Raw genomic sequence first — 27,021 nt, forward strand, 5'->3', positions numbered from 1 at the left:
AGACCTGAAGTGGGAAAATTAGCTAAAGTCTGCAAAAGAGCAATTGTACCATAGGTCCCCTACTCTATTCTGGCAGAAGACTCTGGAGAATCACTCTAGAGAAACTGAACCAGGTAAACTCTAGTATTAAGGACAGATGGTATCACTTAGGGGTCAGTTATAAAACCATTTTAAATAAAAATATTAAATACAATTTTGCCTACTGGCAAGATCCTAAGGTCCTCTCTTTTATGGATTCCAAATGATTCAGTGTTGACACTTGGGCAAATGATAAATATGAATTATCACCCTATCATACTCTACTGAGGATTATCATTTGCCAAACCAACCTATGCACAGCAAATGTGCCAAATTCTTGATTCTTTGATCCCTCTGTTTTAAATAAGAATGAAATCAAATACTGCAAAGAATTTAAGAAAAGCTTCTACATGTAAACCATAGATAAACTCAAGCGTGTGCCCGATTGTGCCTGTTCTCTCTCTCTCTCTCTCTCTCTCTCTGTCTCTCTTTCATATATATATGCAGTTGAAAATGTTTTTAGGTAAAAAATTTGAAGATAAAATTGTGAAAATATCTCAAAATATTGACATAGAATGCTAAGATATTAAAAATAGTAAGCAGAAGGATAAATTTAACAGATTAATTCTGGAAGTCCAATAACCAAACTAAAGGATTTTGAAAAAGAACAGAATAGAGAAGTAATAAGTGACTTGATTGTCCAACTGGAAAAACCCTGGGGAATGCCCTGCATGGTAATTGAAGTCACTCATACCAAGGCAAGTCATTGTAGAATGTTGGCATCTTGAATTCCTGTTTCCTGAACTTTGCATTTGGCACTCCCTCTCCCTGGAATACACTCTCAGAGTAATGGCTGTATGGATTTCTCTTTCATGTTTTTTAAACCCTTGCTCATGATTGCCTTTTAATAAAGATTATCACTGAAACATCTAATTAATAGCAAACCACACAGCACTCCCTATATGTCACCATCTTTATTTTCTCCCTAGTGTACAGAAATATACAATATCCTGCACATTGTTTTCTTGTTTTGTATGTTTGTATTCTGTTTTCCATACTCACTATGATGCTAGCTCCTAAGGATGGGGATGATTGCTTTCTTCCTCATCATATTCCTAGCATTTAAAACAGTGCTTGGCATACAGCAATCACTATATGACTATTCATTTTAAGAAGAAATGAGAAATCCTAAAGTTTCCAGAGAGAAAGGAAAAGGATTCAAGATAGTACACCACATTTCAATAGCAACACTGAAAGATGCAACCCAGCTGAAAAATAAATCTAGCATGAGTATAGAATAAGCACATTTACTTTTTCTGATACACTAGGTTCCCAATATAAATTTTATCTTTGAGGTATACTTTTTTAGCTTTTGGTGCATAGGTTCCACCAAAAGGAGGAGAAAAAAATGAGATATAGGATTGGACCAAAGAAACAAGGGATAAAATCCAGGAGAGAAGCAAAGACATTCACAAAATGAGGATTAAAACAAGTCACAGAACAACAGTTATGAAGTTACCCAAATGCAAGTGTATAGATGGAGGCAGAAAGAGGATTGTTCCAGAGTTGTCTCTAAAGTCAGGTGGGAGCAAAACAGATATATTCAACTTATCTAATGCTTTTGCGATTAGATATTATTCTTATAAATGGTAGATAATTCAGTTATAAATTAATGATACCATAGTGGGCACACTGAAGAGGCAGTTTATTTCTACCTCCAGGAAAAAGTAGTTGTATAAGAAAGAAAATATAATCATAAAGTAATCATAGCACCTTTATAAAGCTCAGTTCTGGAACTATTTGAGTATTCATGTAACAATACAATAACATTCAGATCTCTGTGAACTGGCAAGAATACAGTATTAAGTGAAAATACAAAGGCAGAATCAGATGACATAGCTGCCTTTTGTTTCAATTGTTAAATATTTGTTTGTGATTTGACAGTAAATATTTAGAAACTTACCTGAAAAGATAGGAACCAAATTATTATTAAACACTTTTACTTATTGTTCTTTACTTCTGTATTCATTGAATTTGATATAAGTATCCAAGTACCACTTTTAAGAATAAATTTCATATAAAATATAGGCTTCAACATAATTTTAATTTGTACATATTTCTCTCTATTTGGTCACTCCTTTTATTGAATATTTAGATTACTTGCAGCACTTTTCTATTTTAAATACCTTTGCATATAAATCTTCAGAATTCATCTAACATTTTCTTAGAATATGTGCTAAATTAAACTACTGATGGAAAAATTCATGTATCCAGGCATTTGATACATAATCAAGACTAGTACATCAAAAAAATTGTGTTTTCCCCACATCTTTCAAAAGTAGGTAGAATCATTCTTTTTATAGTTGGCAATTTATATTTTAAAAATTTCCCACAAATTTGAATTTAACTGATCACTAGTGATATATAACGTGTTCATCTCTTACAAGACGCTGATGATTTTTAGATCTACTCCTCCCTTTTCCCCTCTCTGTCTTTGCTGTAAAGTTTCTATCATCTCCTTTAGACTCATAAATGCCCATCTGACCACAGAAACAGACTCTCTTTGTGTACCTATCTTTAAACTGCTTTTAGAATTACTTTTCTAAATCACAAATTTGATCATACAAAAAATTTAAAACCTAACTTTTTTTTTTTTTGCATTTTAGAGAGTGACAAGCAATTTTGTGCTTGTACATCAATTTTCTGGGAAAACCAAACTAAACATAAGAAGCTTTGATTTGCAGTATTTATTGATCTCCCATCATAGCTGATATCAAGCTACAAATTTCTAAACAAAGAACTACAAAATTCTTCAATATTGAAATGGCTCTGGAGAGATACTCAGCTGACACAGACTATCACTGATGATACCAATGGGGTATTAGGATTTAGAGAAAGAGCAACTGGCCACTTAAGTTAGGGTGAAAAGGAAAGGTCTGGCTAAAGAGGTGATATTCAAACCAAGAGGCAAATGAAGAGAACCAGAAAGTTGAATGTCAGATGGAAGCATATTCCACACTGAAGGAATAGCTATTGAAGTGCCCTAAGCTAAGTACTTGGCATGTCTGAGAGACAGAAGAGCCAGAATGTAAAATTTTCATTTCTTTTTCTGTTGGTAGACAACCATGAGATCAAAAAGCCTCTTAACCAAGATGAAAGAAGTAATTTGAAAGAGTGGAATATGAGCAGGAAGCCAAGATTGGCTTCGGTTCTTTGGTCTTACAATTCTTTGCTAACAGAGTTTCCAACTACAACTGGGTGATTACAGGAAAACACACACCCAACATAACTAGAAATGAGGGTTTATAGAATGCAAAACAAAGGAGGGGGTAGAGTAAGTATGATACTATGGTTCCAGGAGCGCTCCTTCTAGACACTCCAGTCTACTTATTTCTTCAATCTTGCCGACTCCACAGATCATCTGGACTTTGACTTTTTTTTTTTTTACCACATTAAAAGCATTAATAGATTAAACTGTTATTCTGAAAAATATTATTGAGACAATTCAGGTAATATGTGGAGAAAATTTAAATCAAACTGTGGGAACAAAACAAAAGATAATTAGATTGAATTCTTTTAGTAGTTATTGGGGGTCTTTTCCTCTTGGAGTCAAGGTGACAAAGATAGACTCATTTTGATATTTTATCTTGAGCATGTGGAGATGGGGAGAATCCAAAACAATATTTTAAGAATGAATCAGTTGGAGTTCCAGGCTAGTCTTCGTAAGTGATGGCTCCTCCTGAGTGAAAATAAATCCTATTGTGAAGCAAAGGGAGATTAGGAGGATTAAGAGGCACGTGTGAAAGATCTAAAAGTGGGTTTGTTTTTTAATATTGAAACAATTTTTGTGGGGTTAATTGTATAGAGATCCAGCTCATTTTTTTAATTGAAATGAAACTGAGTATCTCTGGGACAGGAGCGACTTCAGTTGAATGTGAAGATGCACTACTCATTTCTGTATAAAACATTTGCAGTTAATAGTCTTGAGAAAGGGATTATGACTTGAAGACTGTCTCACAAGGAATTAATTGTTATTGACATGTTAGTTACATTAATAGTTACAGTGCTATTTTTATCCAAGTGATTGTAATTTGTATACACATTCAAATTGCTTTAGGAATAATGCTCAACATTTACACAGAATTATAAGATGTTCAAGGCAATAGCTAAAACAACTGTGCTGTTTCCAAAAACGTGAGCTGTGTACAGAGAGGTTGTCAGAGCTAGAAAAATCATTATTTTTCCTCATCGGAGGGGAAAAAAAAAAAAAAACCTCAGCTATATTACTGATGAACTATCTTTCTCTGCAAATTATACCCAAGAAAAATAGCTTAATGTTTTTCATGTTACACAAAAGTATTAAATGTCCAATGAAGTCCATTTAATTCTACAAATCACAGACTATTTTACTTTCTTTAAAGTTATATATTGACTCATTTGTCTAGAATTACAATTTCACTATGAATAATAATACCATCTTTGCAATAAAATAAACACATAATACTTTAGATATAGAAAAATAAGAAAATTTTAGAAATCACTTACTAAACTGAAATATCCATAGTAGTTACAAATAAGTGAAGGAAAAGCAAAAGGAGAATTCAAATGCTATTTTACCTCTAGATCCAAGTTGTTCTATTGATGAGTAATGGAATGATTGCCATCCGAATTTGGATTTTCTTCTAAATATAACCCTATAACCCCATATTATGGGAAGTTCAACAGAAGAGGCCAGATATTTCATCTGAATCCACATGGAAAATAAATTCATGGCATCTATTCACATTATTCAGGCCAAAAATTATTCTTAGCCAAATTCCCATCATCATCATGATAATGATCACCCCTATCAAATAAAGCTCTTAATGAAGCAAGAAACAAATGGACATATTTAGCTTTGAAAGTCAGGGGAAGTGTTGGTATATTTTATTTTAATGAGAACTTCCTATTTCTATACATAAAATCATAAAATTCAGTTTCATTTAAAAGAAAATTTTAAACTCAGCTTCATCTCAAATTGAGGTAATTCTCAAAATATTTTGAGCCAAATGAATTTTAAATGGAAGTATTTCAACATTATCCAAGAAAGCAGTCGAACAAGGTCTACAGCAAATTTAATTATTCTAATGTTTCCCAAAGCAGGCAGCATGTACAAAAATTCTCCAGAATATTAACATATTTTGAGCAAAAAGAAATTTGAAAAAGATTGCATTAAAGCAGTTTGCATTAAATCTAAGCTCCTTTAATATCCAGATATAAGTTTTCAATCTATACATTAAGTATACAGAAGTATGTATTAAAAGACAGTCACAAAATGAGAGGACATCCCAGGCAGAAGGAAGAGTCTGAGCCAAGAGGAGCAGGTGGGACAGCATAAGGCATCTTTTGAAAAACTGTAGGGAAATTCTGGAGTTCCAGGAGATAAATCTGGAAATGAAGGCAAGAGCCAGATTGTGGAGGTTTTGAATGACAGGCTCAACAGTTCAGACTCTGACTTTTAAAAGTCAGTCACCAACCACTGAAGATTTCCTAGGAGGGGATGGATAATACAAATCTGGTAGTTGGGGAAGTTTAATCTGGCCATAATGGATATATTGATTTGTAATAGGAATAGTACTATAATCTAATTAGAACACCCTTGTAATGAGCCAAGAATAAGATTAAATAAGAATGGGTGAGAATCCGATTGCAAAGTGAAGACATGATGCAAACTATACTGCGAAAGAAGAATAAAGGAAATAGGATGTAGTTTCTAAGATTGTTAAAGAGATCCCCAAGAGAATGAAGGTAACTCTAGCAGTCATAGGGTATCATTTGCTCTTCCAAGTATCATTCTTTGTAACTGCCCCTATTCTGTGATGTAATTTTACTACCCAACAGGACATACAGTTCTAGACTACATGGTTAACTTACACTTTCTTTAAAAATTTCAGTTCATTTGTCTTCATTTTTCTTAAATAAGTTTTGTGTTCTCTTTTAAGTGCATTAAGCATATACTTTTAAGTGTTTCAAGCATTTAAGGTATTATAAGATATATTGACATATCTGTCTCTTTAATGAGGTTACTAGTTTCAGGACTGTGTGGACCAAATTCATCTGTTTCCACTGATAACAGTAGAACAGTAGAACACTTTAGAAAATCAACATGAAGGAGCATGCCCAAAAGAGTTAGGATGTCAATAAGTGTAATGGTAAGCAAAAGTGGGCATGCAGATGTGATTAGGATTGTAAAAAGGTTGTTTTATCAACATGTTGGGAAGCCAGTAAAAATAAGATTAAGGAGAGTGAGAAAAAATTAATCAGACAGAATTCCATAGTACTAGGCATGCTGTGCCATGCATTCTTGGTGTGGAGCATCCACCCCTGGTAGGACAATACTTTCCACAATTCTTACAAGTTACCTGATGCCCTTCTGTTTCTTCACCTTAGCTTATTTTATGTTTTCAAGAATGCCAAATCCCATCTTGAGCCTCTATTTCACATCTACTTTCTGCCTGTGTAAAGCACAGATCAAGATCAAATGTCATTATTTCAAGAAAATTTCCCTCATCTTTTAATTCTCTAAATATCCAGAGTATTTATTATTCTTAAAATATAGCCTGCAGATTACCTGCATAAAATCCCTAAAGGGAAATGCTAAAGTGAAGTTCCATCTAATAAATGAAGAAGGGATGATAGAATTAGAATCATCATCTTAAAGCTCCAAATGAGGTAATTTATTTGAGCAAATGATCATAGATGGCTATAAAACAATTCAAGGAAAAAACCTGGTAGAGTAAATAAATGATGGATGGATCAAGCTGATCGTACTTGAATCTACTAATTCACTTTAATGTTATATAAAAAGAAACAAACAGATTGCCTTCTTACAGAAGGACATAATCTGCCCTCTGTTAGGGTTTGAATCTGAAATGTCCCCTCAGAGCTCAACAGTTGAAGGTTTGATTTTCAGTGCAGTAGCATACAGAGGTGAGAGTCTTTGGGAGGGACTGGATCATGAAGGCTCTAAACTCATCAATGGATTCATCCATTAATTTAATGAGCTATTGGGAATTGGTGGAAATTTAGAAATTGGGACACAGTTGGAGGAGTAGAACCTTGGGGACAGGGCCTGGAAGGGCTCAGGTCCCTTTGGTTCTTTCTCTGCTTTCTGGCTGCCATGCAATGAGAAGCTTTGCTGCATTACATGCTTCCACATTGGTACTTTGATATTTAGCCTCACCACAGACCCAGAAAAAGTGGAGCCAAGTGACCATAGACGAAAACCTCTGATAAACTGAGCCAAAGTAAATCTTTCCTCCTTTAAACTGATTTTCTCAGATATTTTGTCACAGCAAGGAAATTTGACTAATACATCCTCTACTATATTTTTGTCATGAAAAAAATTAAAATATGAATTTGACCAGGTATCTATCTATAAAACCAGTTTGAAGGGAATATAGAAGACCAAGAAAAGTGTGTGTGTGTGGGGGGGGGAACCAGGAGTGTAGGAATAATTCTGCAAAACCTTCAATATGGGAAACAGATGGCAAGGAGTAAAATTTCAAAAAGGAGGGAAAAAATCTATAAGTTAAAATATATTAAAAGAACTTAAAGACATCCAGACCTGTCAAAATTATGAATATTTTGGGACATTGATTTTAAATAACCCAAATTTATAAATCATTTGTGAGATAAATAGGGAAACAAGATATTCATAAATTACTGTCAATTTTTAGAAATGATAATGCTATATTTTTAAAGCATCATTACATATCTTGAAATACTTTAAGATGAAATTCTATGATGTCTGGAATTTACTTCAAAATAATGTAGACATGGTGGGGATGTGGTTAAGTGGTGGTCGCATAAATGAAAGAAGATTATCACTGAAGTTGGGTAATAGACAAAGAGTTTGCTTTCATATATGTTTAAAATTTTCCATTTTTATTCATTTTAAAATACAGGTTCCTGAGCTTCATATGGAAAGTGAATTATTAACAACTTTTGAGGTGATTATTATGCACACAAGGATATGGTGACTATAGTCCTAGAATATTTTATTCCATTTATTTTGCTCTTGCCAGAGAAAAGGAGCCAATTATATCTTATCCTTTTTTTTAATGGAATTCTTTTTTTATTGTAAACAAATGGGATACATGTTGTTTCTCTGTTTGTACATGGCGTTAAGGCATACTATTTGTGTAATCATAAATTTACATAGGGTAATGTTGTTTGATTCATTCTGTTATTTTTTTCCCTTACCCCCACTCCTCCAAACCCCTCTTTACCCTCTATACAGTCCTTCCTTCCTCCATTCTTGCCCCCCTCCCTAACCCTAACTCTAACCCTAACACTAACCCCTCCCTCCCTCCATTATGTGCCATTATCCACTTATTAGCGATATCATTCCTCCTTTGGTTTTTTGAGACTGGCTTATCTCACTTAGCATGATATTCTCCAATTTCATCCATTTGCTTGCAAATGCCATAAATTTATCATTGTTTATGGCGGAGTAATATTCCATTGTGTGTGTATATATATATATATATATATATATATACACATATATATCACAGTTTCTTTATCCATTCATCAATTGAAGGACATCTAGGTTGGTTCCACAGTCTGGCTATTGTGAATTGAGCAGCAATGAACATTCATGTGGCTGTATCTCTGTAGTATGCTGATTTTAAGTCCTTTGGGTATAGGCCAAGGAGTGGGATAGCTGGGTCAAATGGTGGTTCCATTCCAAGTTTTCTAAGGAATCTCCACACTGCTTTCCAGAGTGACTGCACTAATTTGCAGCCCCACCAGCAATGTATGAGTGTACCTTTCACCCCACATCCTCGCCAACACCTATTGTTGCTTGTATTCTTGATAATCGCCATTCTAATTGGGGTGAGATGGAACCTTAGGGTGGTTTTGAATTGCATTTCTCTTATTACTAGAGATGTTGAACATTTTTCCATATGTTTGTTGATTGCTTGTAGATCTTCTTCTGTCTATTCATTTCCTTAGCCCATTTGTCAATTGGATTATTTGTATTCTTGGTGTAAAGTTTTTTGATTTCTTTATAGATTCTGGAAATTAGTGCTCTATCTGAAGTATGATTGGCAAAGATATTCTCCCATTCTGTAGGCTCTTTCTTCGCATTGCTGATAGTTTCCTTTGCTGAGAGAAAGCTTTTTAGTTTGAATCTATCCCAGTTATTGATTCTTCCTTTTATTTCTTGTGCTATGGGAGTCCTGTTGAGGAAGTCTGGTCCTAAGCCAACGTGTTGAAGATCTGGACCTACTTTTTCTCTATAATCTGCAGGATCTCTGGTCGGATTCCGAGGTCCTTAATCCATTTTGAGTTTAGTTTCGTGCATGGTGAGAGATATGGGTTTAGTTTCATTCTGTTGCATATGGATTTCCAATTCTCCCAGCACCATTTGTTGAAGAGGCTATCTTTTCTCCATTGCATATTTTTGGCACCTTTGTCTAGTATGAGAAAATTGTATTTATTTGGGTTTGTGTCCCTGTCCTCTATTCTGTACCGTTGATCTACCTTTCTATTTTGGTACCAATACCATGCCATTTTTGTTACTATTGCTTTGTAGTAGAGTTGAAGATCTGGTATTGCAATATCCCCTGTTTCACTCTTCCTGCTAAGTATTGCTTTAGCTATTCTGGGTTTCTTATTCTTCCAGATGAATTTCATAATTACTTGCTCTATTTCTGTAAGGTACATCATTGGAATTTTAGTTGGAATTGCATTGAATTTGTATAGCACTTTAGGGAGTATGGCTATCTTGACAATATTAATTCTTCCTATCCAAGAACATGGGAGATCTTTCCATCTTCTAAGGTTTTCTTCAATTTCTTTCTTTAGTGTTCTGTAGTTCTCATTGTAGAGGTCTTTCACCTCTTTTGTGAGATTGATTCCCAAGTATTTTATGTTTTTTGAGGCTATTGTGAATGGGGTAGGTTTCCTAATTATTCTTTCCAAAGATTCATCATTTATGTATAAAAATGCATTAGATTTATGAGCATTGATCTTATATCCCGCTACTTTACTGAATTCACTTATGAGTTCTAAAAGTTTTCTGATGGAATTTCCTGGTTCCTCTAAATATATAATCATATCATCAGCAAATAGGGATAGTTTGAGTTCTTCTTTTCCTATTCGTATCCCTTTAAATTCTTTGGTCTGTCTAATTGCTCTGGCTAGAGTTTCAAGGAGGATGTTGAATAGAAGTGGTGAAAGAGGGCATCCCTGCCTTGTTCCAGTTTTTAGGGGGAATGCTTTCAGTTTTTCACCATTTAGAATGATATTGGCCATGGGCTTAGTGTAGATGGGCTTTACAATGTTAAGGAAAGTTCCCACTATCCCTATTTTTTCTAGTGTTTTGAGCATGAAGGGGTGCTGTAATTTATCAAATGCTTTTTCTGCATCTATTGAAATAATCATGTGATTCTTGACTTTAAGTCTATTGATATGGTGAATTGCATTTATTGATTTCCTAATGTTGAACCAACCTTGCATCCCTGGGATGAAACCACTTGATCATGGTACACTATCTTTTTAATATGTTTTTGTATGCGATTTGGTAAAATTTTGTTGAGAATTTTTGCGTTGATGTTCATTAAGGACATTCGTCTGAAATTTTCTTTATCGATGTGTCTCTCTCTGGTTTAGGTATCAGTGTGATATTGGCTTCATAGAATGAGTTTGGGAGGGTTCCCTCCTCTTCTATTTTATGGAATACTTTGAGAAGTATTGGAATGAGCTCTTCTTTAAAGGTTTTGTAGAATTCGGCAGAGAACCCATCTGGTCCCGGGCTTTTCTTTGTTGGTAGGCTTCTATTTCATTACTTGAAATTGGTCTATTTAAATTGTGTATGTCCTCCTCGTTCAGTTTAGGCAATTCATACGTCTCTAGAAACCTGTTGATGTCTTCAAAATTTTCTATTTTGTTGGAGTATAGATTTTCAAAATAACTTCTAATTATGTTTTGTATTTACTCATGTCTGTTGTGATATTTCCTTGTTCATTCCAAATTTTAGCAATTTGGATATTATCTCATCTTCTCTTTGTTGGTGTGGCTAAAGGTTTATCAATTTTGTTTATTTTTTCAAAGAACCAACTATTTATTTTGTCAAATTTTTGTATTGTTTCTTTTGTTTCAATTTCGTTGATTTCAGTTCTGAGTTTAACTATTTCCTGTCTTCTACTACTTTTGGTGCTGGTCTGTTCTTCTTTTTCTAGGGCTTTGAGCTGTAGTGTTAGGTCATTTATTTGTTGAGTTTTACTTCTTTTATTAAATGCACTCCATGAAATAAATTTCCCTCTAAGTACTGCTTTCATAGTGTCCCAGAGATTTTGATATGATGTTTCTTTGTTCCCATTTACCTCTAAGAATTTTTTAATTTCCTTCCTAATATCTTCTGTTATCCATTCACCATACAATAATATAATAGCATATTTTTTTAATCTCTAGGTGTTGGAGTAGTTCCTGTTTTTTACTCTTTCATTTATTTCTAACTTCAATCCATTATGATCTGATAGAATACAAGGTAGTGTCTCTATCTTCTTGTATTTGCTAACATTAGCTTTGTGGCATAATATATGGTCTATTTTAGAGAAGGATCCATGTGCTGCTGAGAAGAAAGTGTATTTGCTCTAGGTTGGATGGTATATTCTATAAATGTCCATTAAGTCTAAATTATTGATTGTGTTATTGAGATCTATGGTTTCTTTGTTCGATTTTTTTTTTTTTTTTGGAAGATCTGTCCAGTGGTGAGAGAGGCGTGTTAAAATCACCTAGTATTATTGTGTTGTGGTCTATTTGGTTTCTGAAATTGAGAAGGGTTTGTTTGACATACATGGATGAGCCACTGTTTGGGGCATAGATGTTTATGATTGTTATATCTTGCTGATTTATGCTTCCCTTAAGCAGTATGGAATGACCTTCTTTATCCCTTCTGACTAACTTTGACTTGAAGTCCACATTATCTGAAATGAGGATGGATACTCCAGCTTTTTTGCTGAGTCCATGTGCATGGTATGTTTTTCCCCATCCTTTCACCTTTAGTCTATGGGTATCTTTTTCTATGAGGTGAGTCTCTTGCAGGCAACATATTGTTGGATCTTTCTTTTTAATCCAGTCTGCCAGTCTATGTCTTTTGATTGATGAATTCAGGCCACTAACATTCAGGGTTATTATAGAGATATGATTTGGTTTCCCGGTCATTTGGTTCATTTTTTAAATTTTATTTATTTATTTGTTTGGCACAACTTGCTTCCTCCTTTATTTGACAATTCCTTTAGGATAATTCCTCCCTTTGCTGATTTGCTTCTTTGTTTTTCATCTCTTCCTCATGGAATATTTTGCTGAGAATGTTCTGTAATGCTGGCTTTCTTTTTGTAAATTCTTTTAGCTTTTGTTTATCATGGAAGGATTTTATTTCATCGTCAAATTTGAAGGTAAGTTTTGCTGGGTATAAGATTCTTGGTTGGCATCCATTTTCTTTCAGGGCTTGAAAAATGTTGTTCCAGGCCCTTCTAGCTTTTAGGGTCTGGATTGAAAAATCTGCTGATATCCGTATTGGTTTCCCCCTGAATGTAATTTGGTTCTTTTCTCTCACAGCCTTTAAAATTCTGTCTTTATTTTGTATGTTCGGTATTTTCATTATAATGTGTCTTGGTGTGGGTCTGTTGTAATTTTGTGTATTTGGAGTCCTATAAGCCTCTTGAACTTGATTTTCCATTTCATTCTTCAGATTTGGGAAATTTTCTGATATTATTTCATTTTATAGGTTGTTCATTCCTTTGGCTTGTTTCTCTAGGCCTTCCTCAATCCCAATAATTCTTAAATTTGGCCTTTTCATGATATCCCATAGTTCTTGTAGATTCTGTTCATGATTTCTTACCATTTTCTCTGTTTGTTCAACTTTCTTTTCAAGGTTAAATATTTTGTCTTCAATGTCTGAGGTTCTGTCTTCCAGGTGTTCTATCCTATTGGTTATGCTTTCTATGGAGTTCTTAATTTGGTTTATTGTTTCCTTCATGTCAAGGATTTCTGTTTGGTTTTTTTTCAATATCTCTAACTCTTTATTGAAATGATCTTTTGCTTCCTGTATTTGCTCTTTTAACTGTCGATTGGTGCGATCAATCAATGCTTGCATTTGCTCTTTCATCTCATCATTCAGTGCGTGCACTTGCTCTTTCATCTCATCGTTTGCTTCTCTGATCATTTTAATTATGTACATTCTGAACTCCTTTTCTGTCATTTCTTCTGCCATGCTGTCACTGGGTTTTATTGATGTAACATCTAGATTTGTTTGCAGCATTTTCTTTCCTTGTTTTCTCATATTGTTCAGGTATCAGAGGACCGCTGAGATATTGCAGATTTCCTCTATTGACTTATAATGTCCCTGAAGATTTCTATATATATCCACCCTTAGCCTTCAGTAGGCTGAAGTCTTGGAGTAAGTTGATAATGCGGTGCTCCACAAGGAAGCTGCCTCTCTAGGAGTGGTGGCCTTCAGGTGGGGTATTATCCCTGCTAGTGGGCAGAGGTGCCTCCACTTGTTGACCAATGGTCATCCAAAGGGGACCTAGGCTGTGGGCTGAGGCAAGGCCTGTTTGGGCCTGAGTCTCTGGTTTTACCATCCTTGTGGGGAAACCTCACCCAGCAGGGAAGACTCACCCGGTGGGGAGGTCTCGCTGGTCAGTTCCCTCCTAGAGGTTCCCCTCAATTTACAGCTACTGCCTGGGCTGGGCTGCCTTCCTCTGCAAAGTTTCCAGGGGCCCGGCCCTACCTCCTGGGCCTGGGAGCCTCACCCTTTGCAGATGACTCTCCTTAGGCTGCCCTTCCTCAGAGAATCTGCCCGCAGGCCTGGAACCTTCGCTGTGCCCTAAGCCTGTCTCTGTGCGGCTCTTCCACCAAGAAGCCTCCTAGATCCTGGGACCCTGCTCTGCACCTAATCGCCTGGCTATACGGCCCCTCCTCTGAGCAGCCACCTGGGGCCCTGTACAATCTCTCTGAATTTCAGAGACCCGCCACATGCCTCTTCCTCCAGACAGCCACCCAGTATTCCGGTGCGGTCACTAGGAGTCCAAGAAACTCACTGCGTGCCTCCACCTCCACCAACCCCCCTTAGCCCTGGGCAATCAATCACTCCGAGTTGAAGTGACCCTCCCCGTTCCTCCTCCTCCTCCAGATAACCCCCGGGGTGTTCAGGAGCGGTCGCTCTGAGTGGCTCTGAGTCCACGTGACCCACAGCACGGGTCCTCTGGGCAACCGCCCGGAGCTCTGGTGCGGCCACTCAAGACCAAGCGTCCCACCACGCTTCTCCTCCAGGCAGCCCCCCTGTGTTCAGGAGCTGTCCCTTTAAGTCCAAACAACTCACCACTCGCCTTCTCCTCTGAGCAGCCGCCTGGAGCGCTAATGCAGTCACTGCGAGTCCAAAGGACCCGCCGCGCTCCTCCTCCTCCTCCTCCTCCTCCTCCTCTGGGCAGGCCCCAGGGTTCAGAAGTGGTCTGAGTCCAAACAGCTCGCCACGCAGCCCCTTCTCTGGCAACCGCCTGTAGCTCTGGTGTAGTCACCCCGAATCCAAGCGGCCGCGCTCCTCTTCCTCCTCCTCGTCCTCAGGGCAGGCCCCGGAGTTCAGAAGCATCGTTCTGAGTCCAAACAGCTCGCCACGCAGCTTCTCCTCTGGCAACCGCCTGTAGCTCTGGTGCAGTCACTCCGAATCCAAGTGGCCACGCTCCTCCTCCTCCTCCTCAGGGCAGGCCCCGGTGTCCTGAGTCCACACAGCTCTCCTCGCCACTCTTCCCCTGGGCAGCCGCCGGAGCCCCAGTGGTTGCTCCGAGTCCCAGCGCTGTGCCGAGCGGCCTCCTTTACGGCGCTCCCAGCTGTCCGAGTTCACTGCTCCAGCGGGGGGAGGGGCATCTCGCCGGCAGTTCTACTTCACAAAGTTTCCTGCATTCCGGGACCACCGTCCCATCCGGGACGCCTCCCCAGGGGGTGAGAGTCACCCGGCTGCTTTGAGTTGGTCCCAAGCGTCTCAATATCTCCTCTTTTGAATCCTGAGTCCTGGAGCAACATGAAATGCAGCCACCCTCTAGGCCACCATCTTGAAACCCCTCTGGTTCATTTATTTTATTTTATTTATTTATTTATTTGACACGACTTGGTTCCTCCTTTATTTGACAATTCCTTTAGAAGAATTCCTCCCTTTGCTGATTTGCTTCTTTGTTTTTCATTTCTTCCTCATGGAATATTTTGCTGAGAATGTTCTGTAATGCTGGCTTTCTTTTTGTAAATTCTTTTAGCTTTTGTTTATCATGGAAGGATTTTATTTCATCGTCAAATTTGAAGGTACGTTTTGCTTGGTATAAGATTCTTGGTTGCATCCATTTTCTTTCAGGGCTTGAAAAATGTTGCTTCCAGGCCCTTCTAGCTTTTAGGGTCTGGATTGAAAAATCTGCTGATATTCTTATTGGTTTCCCCCTGAATGTAATTTGGTTCTTTTCTCTCACAGCCTTTAAAATTCTGTCTTTATTTTGTATGTTAGGTATTTTCATTATAATGTGCCTTGGTGTGGGTCTGTTGTAATTTTGTGTATTTGGAGTCCTATAAGCCTCTTGAACTTGATTTTCCATTTCATTCTTCAGATTTGGGAAATTTTCTGATATTATTTCATTGAATAGTTTGTTCATTCCTTTGGATTGTTTCTCTAAGCCTTCCTTAATCACAATAATCCTTAAATTTGGCCTTTTCATGATATCCCATAGTTCTTGTAGATTTTGTTCATGATTTCTTACCATCTTCTCTGTTTGTTCAACTTTGTTTTCAAGGTTGAATATTTTGTCTTCAATGCCTGAGGTTCTGTTTTCCAGGTGTTCCATCCTATTGGTTATGCTTTCTATGGAGTTCTTAATTTGGTGTATTGTTTCCTTCATTTCTGTTTTTTTTTTTCAATATCTCTAACTCTTTAGTGAAATGATCTTTTGCTTCCTGTATTTGCTCTTTTAACTGTCGATTGGTGCAATCATTCAATGCCTGCATTTGCTCTTTCATCTCATCATTCAGTGCCTGCATTTGCTCTTTCATCTCATCGTTTGCTTCCCTGATCATTTTAATTATGTACATTCTGAACTCCTTTTCTGTCATTTCTTCTGCCATGCTGTAACATCTAGATTTGTTTGGGGCATTTTCTTCCCTTGTTTTCTCATATTGTTCAGGTATCAGTCGATCACTGAGATATTGCAGATTCCCTCTATTGACTTATAATGTCCCTGAAGATTTCTAGTATATCCCCTCTTAGCCTTCAGTAGCCTGATGTCTTGGAGGAAGTTGATAGTGTGGTGCTCCACAAGGAAGCTGCCTCTCTAGGAGTGGTGGCCTTCAGGTGAGGTATATTCCCTGCTAGTGGAAAAGAGGTGCCTCCACTTGTTGACCAATGGTCATCCAAAGGTGAACTAGTCTGCGGGCTGAGGCAAGGCCTGTTTGAGCCTGTGTCTCTGGTTTTACCATCCTTGTGGTAAAACCTCACCCGGCAGGGAAGAGTCACCTGGTGGGGAGGTCTTGCTGGTCAGTTCCCCTCCTAGAGGTTCCCCTCAATCTACAACTACCGCCTGGGCTGGGCTGCCTTCCTCTGCAACGTTCCCAGGGGCCCGGATCTACCTTCTGGGCCTGGGAGCCTCACCCTTCACAGACGAGTCTCCTTAGGCTGCCTCTCCTCAATCTGTCCGCAGTTCTAGAACCTTCACTCCACCCCTAAGCGAATCTCTGTGCGGCTCTTCCACCAAGAAGCCTCCTAGGTCCTGGGACCCTGCTCTGCACCTAATCGCCTGGCTATGCAGCCCCTCCTCTGAGCAGCCACCTGGAGCTCCGTACAATCGCTGGGAGTCTCAGCGACCTCCTGCACGCCTCTTCCTCCGGACAGCCGCCCAGTGTTCCGGTGCGGTCACTAGGAGTCCAAGCAACTCGTTGTGTGCCTCCTCCTCCCGCCAACCGCCCATAGCCCTGGGAAGTCACTCTGAGTCCAAGTGACCCACCCCGTTCCTCCTCCTCTTCTGGGCAGGCCCCGGTGTTCAGGGGTGGTCACTCTGAGTCCAAATAGCTCTCCTCGCAGACCCTCCTCTGGGCAGCCGCCCGGAGCCCCAGTGGTTGCTCCGAGTCCAAGCGCTGTGCTGAGTGGCCTCCTCTACGATGCTCCCAGTTGTCCGAGTTCACTGATCCAGCGGAGGGAGGGGTGTCTTGCCAGGCAGCTCTACTTCACAAAGTTCCCTGCGTTCCGGGACTACCGCCCCATCCGGGTCGCCTCCCCAACGGGAGAGACTCACCCGGCTGCTTTGAGTTGGTCCTAAGTCTCTCAATATCTCCTCTTTTGAATCCTGAGTCCTGGAGCAACATGAAATGCAGCCACCCTCTAGTCCGCCATCTTGAAAAAAACCTATATCTTATTCTTAAGGACAGAAGCTATTTATTCCTCAGTTGTGTGTTTCCAAAGATCATATACTTCACATACACTAAATAAATATAAATGTTAGATAAAGTATTTATGTTCTCTCAATAAATATTTTAAATATAGAGTGTACAAGATTCATCCACAGATTTCAACCTGTCAAGTCCATTTTAGCATCAGCAGTGTCTACCTTTTCAAAACTCTTAGCAGGAATTCTCTAACTATGTGGAATTTTGCATTCAGTGATAACTAATACTTCTAATTTCTGAGTTGTCAATATCTCCATACCATCAAGGATGAAGTCTTAACAGGATGTGAATAGGTTTTTCCTCTTCACAGTCAAATAGAAGTATATAATATTAGCAGCCATGTATAGAATATCTACACTGATGACAGAGATGCATACAAGATCTTTAAAAAAAATAATTGAAATGTTTCTACCTGCCATTACCCCTTGACTTTGCATGGATTTTTTATTTGTTTGCTGAACATGGTTTATTAATTAACAATTTTGACACTCTTAAAGAGAATATTCTTAGCAAGTTGTTACCTGTCATTCAAAGTTTTTTTCCCGAAGATTCAGATTTTCCTATACCTTGGGATCTTTGAGCAATAATTTTTAAAAAAGGATCATAATAGATTCTGCAATAGATTCTGTCATAGTACTCACTTCTAATTAGTTTAGTGATTTTTAATGTGACACTATTTTTACTGTTTTTGTTGGTTCCTGATTTTCTCACATATATATATACACATATGATTCTAAAACAAGTAAGCCAGTATAGTCTTAGATCATCCCTAAGTTCACTTCCAGTTTTATGGTACTTCTAGGAAAAAAATGACCTCACCTAAAATTTAAACAGAAAACAACCTCTCAAGGAAGAAAAAAGACATAAATGATCTCACCTTAGAGTCTTAGGTGATAGTAAATAATGCTAAATTCATCCAGTTCTGTTCTGAAGATATAAATCTAGGAATATGAAGAATTGTCTCCACATTGGCTTACCTGCTTATGAGCATGATCATAAGAATTAATATGATTGTCAAACTCCTGGTGTTTGTGATACTGCTTGTCACATAATTCACAGTAAAAGTTTGCCTTCACGTCTTCCAGGGCCTTTGCTGTGGACTTTTCCTTTTCTGAAAAATCCTTTAAAAAATAAAAGAAGGCAAAAAATATTGGTTATATTTCGCTCTGATAGCATAACCAGATCTCATATTAATCAAATTGGTATATAATTTATTGTGACTGAAAGCTTAGGGCAAGACTTCTTATTTCCTGGAAAAGCAATGACAGTGTGGAAGTAACTTCCAGTTTAGCATTAACCCTAACTTATCAATCAACATACCAGTTCTGCCAAAGGAGCCCTCTGGTTATTGCTACAACCTGGTCTTCACTCATCCTTCCTCTTGCTGCCAATTTCCAGGCTGTGATTCTGACTAGTACCAAGCACTCTCTGTTCATTTCTACTGTATTTCCTTTATGGACTTTCTGTGTCACACATGATTTTGCCTTCAGCCAACCAATCAATTCACTGTATACACTCACCCAGGAGTGTCTTCATTCACACTACAGTTAGAACCTGTTGTACCCATAATCTTCAATCCCAGACTAATTATCTTCCACAGGCATCAGTTCCTGGTAGACTGTCTAGCCTTTGGGTTTATCACATATTTTTAAAAACCATTATCCTGGGCTGGGGAGGTAGCTCAGTTGATAGAGTGCTTGCCTTACAAGCACAAGGCCCTGGGTTCAATCCCCAGCACCACAAAAAACAAAACAAAACAAAACAAAAAAAACATTATCTTTACAACTTTAAGGATGTTTTATCTCAAACAGTTTTAGCTATATCATTCCCCTACTTAAAATCCTGTTGATTCTCTCATTGCCTGTGGTATAATACTGACAAGTACTTACTATGGATAAATTATGTATCAGGTAGGTATATTATCACAAGTATTCCTCAAATCCACCCCATGAGATAAGTTCTATTTTTACCTGCATTTTACAAATATATCAACCAAATGCTTAGAGAGGTCACATACTCCTGGTCACTGAATTAATAAGTGGAAATGGGATTTGAGTCTAATAACCTGTTCCTAGATCCTTTGTTAGCAAACAGCTTAGACTTATCACTCCCATTAAAACCTACCCCCTGAATATGCTATAAAAGCTTTTCCTACCATGCCAGTCTCATCTCTTATCAAGTCTTTTTCCCATACTGTCCTCTTTAAGTATATCCCCAGGTATGCAATTGGTATTAACTTCATTCATGTCAATCAAAATCCATCAAAATCTTTGAGGACAGACTTTTTTATGTGTGTATGTGTGTGGTACTTGAGATTGACCTCTGGGCCTTGTGCATAGGAGGAAAGCACTCTACCAACTGAACTATATCCCTAGCCTGAAAAGGAAACATTTTATTCATTTTTGTGTCTGCAGTGCTAAACATCATATTATCTAGTCCAGGACAAGTACCTATTTAATATGTATTACATAAATTAATGGATATTGCCCCATACCTCTCTACATGTCCTTGTCTATCAGCCCAGTGCCAAATGAATGAACGACTGCACATTGAAGATGACACATACATACATATAAAGAATTGATAAACACATTAAGGGTGGACTTTACTTTTATTTCTCCAAAATGACTAACCTGCTAATCAAAGAAATCATACCATAAGCCTGTATCATAGATGTCACAGACCAGATTTTATACAGTAGCAAAACAATTAGGTAGTTTCCACAAAGGCAGATAAAGTGATGGGACAATTAATTTATGCATGGAAACACAGTGATTCAAGTTCAAATATAACAGGGCAAAACAAATGGCAACCAGCAAAAAGAGCATGAGTATCATTAACAAACAGAAGAGTAGACCCAATATCTGTATTGCTTACCTAAAAGAACAGAAGCAAGAATTTGGTGATGTTCTAGGCCAACAGAAGACACAAAAGCTATTGAATAGGATGCATTCAGTAAAGAGAATGTAGACCCTGATTTCAGGACAAAAATCTAGGTGCTCAAAGAACCATGGTAATGGCCTGCTGAGGTAGTCACTGTTGAGAGCCAAAACAGGAGGACAGCACTGAGACTGCTAAATCTCTTCCTTTAGTAGAATGAGTATCAGGAAACCATTATTCCTTATCTAGTCTTTTCCCCCTTCTATTTTCTTCCTATAATTCCAGAATCTGAATTAGAATTACCGATTACTTTTTTTTTCCTGTTCCCTTATTATGACATTGAACCACAGGCTTAGAAAACTAATCATGTGCCTTGGACATTGGTTAACTATGCCTGGGTGCTCTAAAATACCTCAATCTCATGAACCAGGGGAAGGAATAATTGAGAATTCAGGTTTTATTTGTGGGAAAAAATGTATTCTCTTATTAATCTAGATTATATGGGGATTCTATGACAATAACTCAATGGCTAGGAGTAAGGTGTACTCCACATCTTACTTTTGTACCTTCATCTGCACATATTTCTCAAACAACCTTTAATTACTATATTGCATGACTTATAATTATATAATCTTAAGAGTTTTGCCAAAACTTAAATCATGGCATTTCTTGTAAATGCTCACATTTTACATGTTTGTAAGACTAAATTATACATCACATTTCTTGCTTCATATTTCTTGCCATGACATAAAGCATAAATCCCTATTTCCCTTCCCTCTAAGGTGCTAATGACAGTCCCTAAGGCATACCCTGATTTCCTTACTAAGAGGCAAAAGGTAGGTAGGTGGGTATAAGTGACATTGGCAAAAAATGCAAGCATGGCTCACAATCCAATGTGTCCAGCAAGGTCAGGGGGAAGAGTATAAACCAACAGGAGGTGACTGGGGATTGGAAATGGGGAAGCTGAGACATGAGGACAGAAATCTCAAAGGCAGATGAGGAGGACAGCCAGAAGGTAAGTAAGGTAGGGTCTGGAAAATCATACAGGCAATGAGAAGGAAGAAAGAAAGAGGAAGGAAGAAAGGAAGGAAAGGGAAGGGAGAAAGGGAAGGAGGAAGGAAGAAAAGAAGGAAAGGGAAGGGAGAAAGGGAGGGAGGGGAAAAAAGAAGGAAGGAAGGAAGGAGGAAAGGAAGGAAGGAAAGGGAGAGGGAGGGGTGGGCAAGAGAGAAAGAATTATTAAGAATCTTTGACAAAATTTGAAACTGAGACTGAGCTGGATAAGCAGCCAAGATTGCTCTCCAAAACCCTCTGCCCATGATCTTACCCAGCGTGAGGTAGTCCTATTCTAGAGTGTGAAACTGTACTATCTACTTGATGGTGCAGAGTGAGGCCAGCTATATATACAGAAGGCTGGAGAATAAAGTCTCAGATAAGTGGAAGTAGCACAGATGCCCAACTTAACATTCAGTAGAGGAGGTCACTGTTGTTTAGTAATGGTACTATTTGTACCTAGCAGAGAGCCAGGTAATGGTAAAGTGGGAGCACATGTTTGACTGGATCATGCTGCCTCATCCATCCAACCATTCATTTACTCAACTGACCATTAAGTATTCATGCATTCAAGAATCTCTTACTGAGCAACTTCTGATTTTTACTGGGTGTTAGTCTCAGAAGTTTATATACTAGTGGGATAGAATTACATGTAAAGAGGTAAAAAACATAAATTTGTGATAGAGTGATAATAATTACAGGTTGCTAAAGAGGGGTTATCTAGTCCAGATTAAGTATAATTGGAAGACAAGGTGAGGTTCTCTCTCTTTCCTTTTCTTTTTCTGTCTTCCTTTTCCTGTTTCAGTTAAATACACTGTAAACATGCAGTATGTTTTGACTTTTTGTTGAATGAAAGAGTACTTTTACTGATAAAATAGCCTCCCAAATAAATTAACATTTACTTTCTGAAATAATCACACAATCTTTAAATGTATTTGAAGATACAGAATAAGTTATGAAAGGAGTAAAAATGGTCATCTATTCTGTCAGTAAATTTTAATAATAAAATGAATAAAATTGGCATTTAATTCCTTCATTTCCCAGTTATTAATATTTCTCTTTTCACAATTTGCTTAGTGGAGGATGTTTTTGGAAGCTTGTTTAATAGAATGGAACACTTATGAAATAAAAGGAAGCTTCTAGTTAAACATTCTCAATTATTCATTAAAAGGTTGAAAATGAATTACAAATTGAGTATGACAGTTATCACAGCAAGAGTCATTCCAAAAATATTAGGTAACATCCATGAGCATTTTATGGTGTAATTCAATAAGGATGCTGTATAATTAATTACTTTTTATAATTAATATTGTGGGTGTGAGGAGAGAATATATACTTTTTCATACCAAGAATTTTTTCACGCATATAATAGATGTGTCTGTAAAATGATAAGTATTCTGAGTAGAATAATACCATTACTTATAAATATCAATGCTTGCTAAATTATTTTTATTATTGCAATGATTATTACACACTAAAACCCCAAGATGGCTAGAGAAGACCAAAATATGTCACCTTAAACATGTCCTTTTGGCAAAAGGGAAACTTAGAGCTTGTCATTTTGAGCAACCACAGACACAGGAGGAGATCCAAAACTGTTACCCTTGTGTAATGGAAATTTATATCAATAAAGGAAATTTTCATCCATACAGGTATCTCTCTTTCTGCACCAGGAAGAGGGTGATCTTAACATCACTAGAGACTCATAACCAAGGGGAAGGCAGACAGCTCTGCGTGGCAAACCTTCTCCCCGTTCAGGGTGCTTTTCCTGAGTCTTAACCAGACTCTTTGGCACACAATTCTTCCCTTGATTCGGAGAATGATGGTATTAAAGTCTGAAGTCCAAGACAACTTCTTAAGACTTTAGAAGTTTAGTAATTTGAGTTTCCAATGTGTACAGCAGGTATGTGTGTATCAGACTTCTCTTTGTTTTTCTTTTATTAATCTGTCTTTTGTTACAGGAAGTCCCAACTAAAGCCTTATGAATTAGAAAAGTACTTTTCATCCCCTACACAGGTACCTGATGTTTTGATGTTTTGTTGTGCATATTTGTATCATTGAATGCATGTGACATTAGAAAAATATTTTTAAAAATATACCATTCTGAATCTACAAATATTTGTTGTTGTTGTTGTTACTGGGGAATTAAACCGAGAGTGCTCTACAACTGAGTTACATCCCAAACCATTTTTGTTATTTTTATTTATTTATTTTTAAACCTGGAAACAGGATGTTGCTAACTTTCCCAGGCTGGTCTGGAACTCTCCTCTTGTGTCAGCCTCCCACATCCCTGGGATTATAGGTGTATACTATAATAACCTTGCTCAAAACAAATCACTGGTGGAAATTTGAGCAAATGAGAGAAACCCTCATCATCTTTTGTCTACCGTCTCATACCATAGCTATCAAATTTAATTTTGTTTATATGATTACAGTTTTCAGAGTTTTAAAAAAAATCTCACCATACATACATATATATTATACACACACACACATACACACGCATATATGTATACACATATGTGTATTCATATGTGTGTGTGTGTGTGTGTGTGTGTGTGTGTGTATATGTATATATATATATATATATATATATATGTTACTTTGGACTATTTAAGAGCTGTGCACATACTGCTGAAGAGAGTATCATAAAGACTTAATTAACATTAAAATTATTTTTATTGATTTCCTCTAAGTTGTGACTAACTTCTTTTGTAAAAGCAATGCTCTTTTCATTCTATAGCCTCTAATATGGTGCTCATTACTTTGAAAAAACTCAATAACTAAGTGAAATTAATAAATAATAAGATCAGATACACACATAGATAACATGGCCTTCCCTTGTGACATAAATCACCATGGAGATTTAAACTGTTCGAAAATGGTAGAGTAGGTAAGTATGGTTCCAAACATGAAACCTTTGAACTATTACAATCATTTTCTTAAATGTTGATTTTAGGTCTGAGGAAATCATTAAAAAATTATTCTGAAGAAGTGAAGTGTGGCAACTGCACACAGATTCACAAATAGAGTTATAGATTCTTGATGCCCAATGATCTTTCCATTTTACTACAATCAGTTGTTTTCTTTACAATTAATTATGAACCAATCACAGTCTTCCTAGATTTGGAAGAAGATATTTGCAAAAACATGAACCTTTTCATCCTTTTCCAGGGAAAGTGTGATGTTGGCTACTTCCTGGTTGTGAAAGAGAGCTTTTCTTCTCTTATTTTGACTCATTCAAGAGGCCCACATTGAAAAATGAGTCTAACCACTTTAAACAAGTGACATTATCCTGGGTGGCCTATAATTGGGACAATTCAGGATCATTTCTAACTTGAAAAGAATAAAAAAATTCTGACTTATGAGTCAGATGCCAGAGTGTTTATTGCACTGGTGTTCATAAAATGATGAAATATCTAAAGTTTGCTTATGTAGTCGCTTATTTTAGAAACTTCCTAATTTGCTACATTTAAACAGAGGTTATTTTTGAGGATTACAAACATATCTATTAGAACCACTGTTCATTGAGATTCAATACTACCAACTTCATCTTCCCCAGCACAAATTTATATACAATACTTCCACCAGAAAAATACTTTAGAAAGGAAATAAGGAAGTCCCAGGTGCATCCTAAGATAATCATAACAGAAGTTATTGCTTTATTGCTTAATTATATTTTTCTGCCTCATTGAAGGAAAAAAGGGGTGAGAATAATTTCCACAATATTGATCTAATACAAATGCTACACTCAGCCCTCACCAGCAAAGTCATGCAATATGCTTAGGTGAAGAAGAAAAGGTTCATGTTCAATAAATACCCATTAAGGAATGCATGAATGAATAAATGTAATGAATGAAGGAATGAATATATTTGATCTCTTCCTTTCTTCCTGGTGATCAATTGTGCTAAAAAGGAAAACTGAAAATCCTGAAAATATATATGCAATGTTAAAACCCATATAACTTTATAACATAAAAGGTTTTCCTCATAATAATGTATCAACATGGATTGATCAATTGCAACACACTAACCTACCACATTATGCAAAATGTTAATAATACAGAAGGTTTGGGAATATGTATGGGAACTGTATACTATCTGCTCAGTTTTTCTCTACACTGAGAAGTACTCTGCAAATACAGTATACTAAATAGAGTAAAGGATGTAAAAGTCAATTACATATTAATAGTTCTACCTTCAGTAAACACAAAGAATAACCCTGAATGGTGTAAGAATATTCTAATCCATGCAATGTACTGCCAATAGCTGAGCAGAAGGTATAGAGAATGACAAATGTAAGATACACTGAGTGGTGAGATTTTGAGACTGTCAGTTCCCTTCTGTCATTTCCTATAAGACAGAGAGCAACCCTCTGTAACTCTTAAGAAAAACAGGACCTACTGACAGTCCATATTTATGATCATTAGGTCCACTGGAAATTCAAGGGTAAAAACATTCTGTATTGGAAGGAATGATTTTGAAAATGTCTCTTGTGTGGGTGTATAAAATATAAGAAAATGGGTTTTCTTCTTCCAGACTGACAATACTGTTCCATTTATAAAGATAGTAATTACCACCCCATCAATTCAGCCCACAGATATATATAACTGTAATGAATATAGACATATTGCATTCATCTAAATTGAATACATTTAAATGAATATATCCATTGTGCATCAGACAGGAAGTACATTCATTTAGCCATTACTCCTGCTGTAACTACTTATTGTAAAAATGCAATTAATAGTGTCTGACATTTCATTTTCTAATATAAGAGAAATCAATGAAAAATGTCAGGTAACTAAGTTTTCTGGGAATTTGCTAGTGACACCTGCTCAGTTACAAACCACTTTTATTTAATTCCCAATTTGTAACAGCTATCTAGGGGAAAGTGATCATTAAGAGATATGGACTTAGTCACTATTTCACCTTTGATTGGGAATTGAGTGCAAATACGTTTCCTTGAATAGATTCAGTGATTGTCAAGTAAGTTCCATTCTTCAGCCTTATTTAATCAAATATTAATCTCCACAGAGCCGAGTTTATATCTGCTAAACCAGGCCTGGAAACTTCTGAGGTGGGGTGTTAAAATAGTATAAAGTCAATAGCTTGCTTTTAAGGACAAGCAAGTCTTACATATACCGAAACTCCAAGGTCATGCTGTTCTCTTGAATATCTATCTGCTCTCATGTTTAAAAATAAGTCTGTTATATTTGCTTAACTTTCTTTTTTGTAACCAGAGATGTTTTAAAGGTGATTGTGCTAACAAATGTACTGCATTGTTTAAAATTTGCTGTCCCAAGCTTCTGTCAATTGAAATTCTAATAAGTAATTTACTTTCAAACTTAAAGAAAACTAGCAATTGTGAAAGAAGCATGTTTTACAGAAGTTTTGTCTCAAATCTTGAAACTTAGAGCTGAGAAAATGTGTCAAAGTAAAGAAAACCTTTTTTAAAAAATGCTAATTTACTTTGAGAAAGAGACATTCACAAGGGCTAGTAGAAATGCCATAAATCAGGTTATGTTCATTTCAACACAGATCATATAACAATGCACAAACACTTGGCTCCATTTTCATAAAATTTGGCAGAGATGTTTGTCA

General features: G+C 36.9%; 1 protein-coding gene across 1 annotated transcript in view; it reads right to left on the reverse strand.

The window, feature by feature from the left end:
• ZNF804B (zinc finger protein 804B) overlaps positions 1-27,021 on the reverse strand; it is a gene marked incomplete at its 3' end in the record, with an annotated part of 529,013 nt that overhangs the window by 76,057 nt on the left and 425,935 nt on the right. The window contains exon 2 of the mRNA XM_079151656.1: positions 18,465-18,608. Coding sequence (XP_079007782.1) covers positions 18,465-18,608 — 144 coding nt within the window. The remainder of the gene's footprint in view (positions 1-18,464; positions 18,609-27,021) is intronic.

Source organism: Sciurus vulgaris (genome assembly GCF_902686455.1).
Source record: "Sciurus vulgaris genome assembly, chromosome: 8".
Lineage (NCBI taxonomy): Eukaryota > Metazoa > Chordata > Mammalia > Rodentia > Sciuridae > Sciurus > Sciurus vulgaris.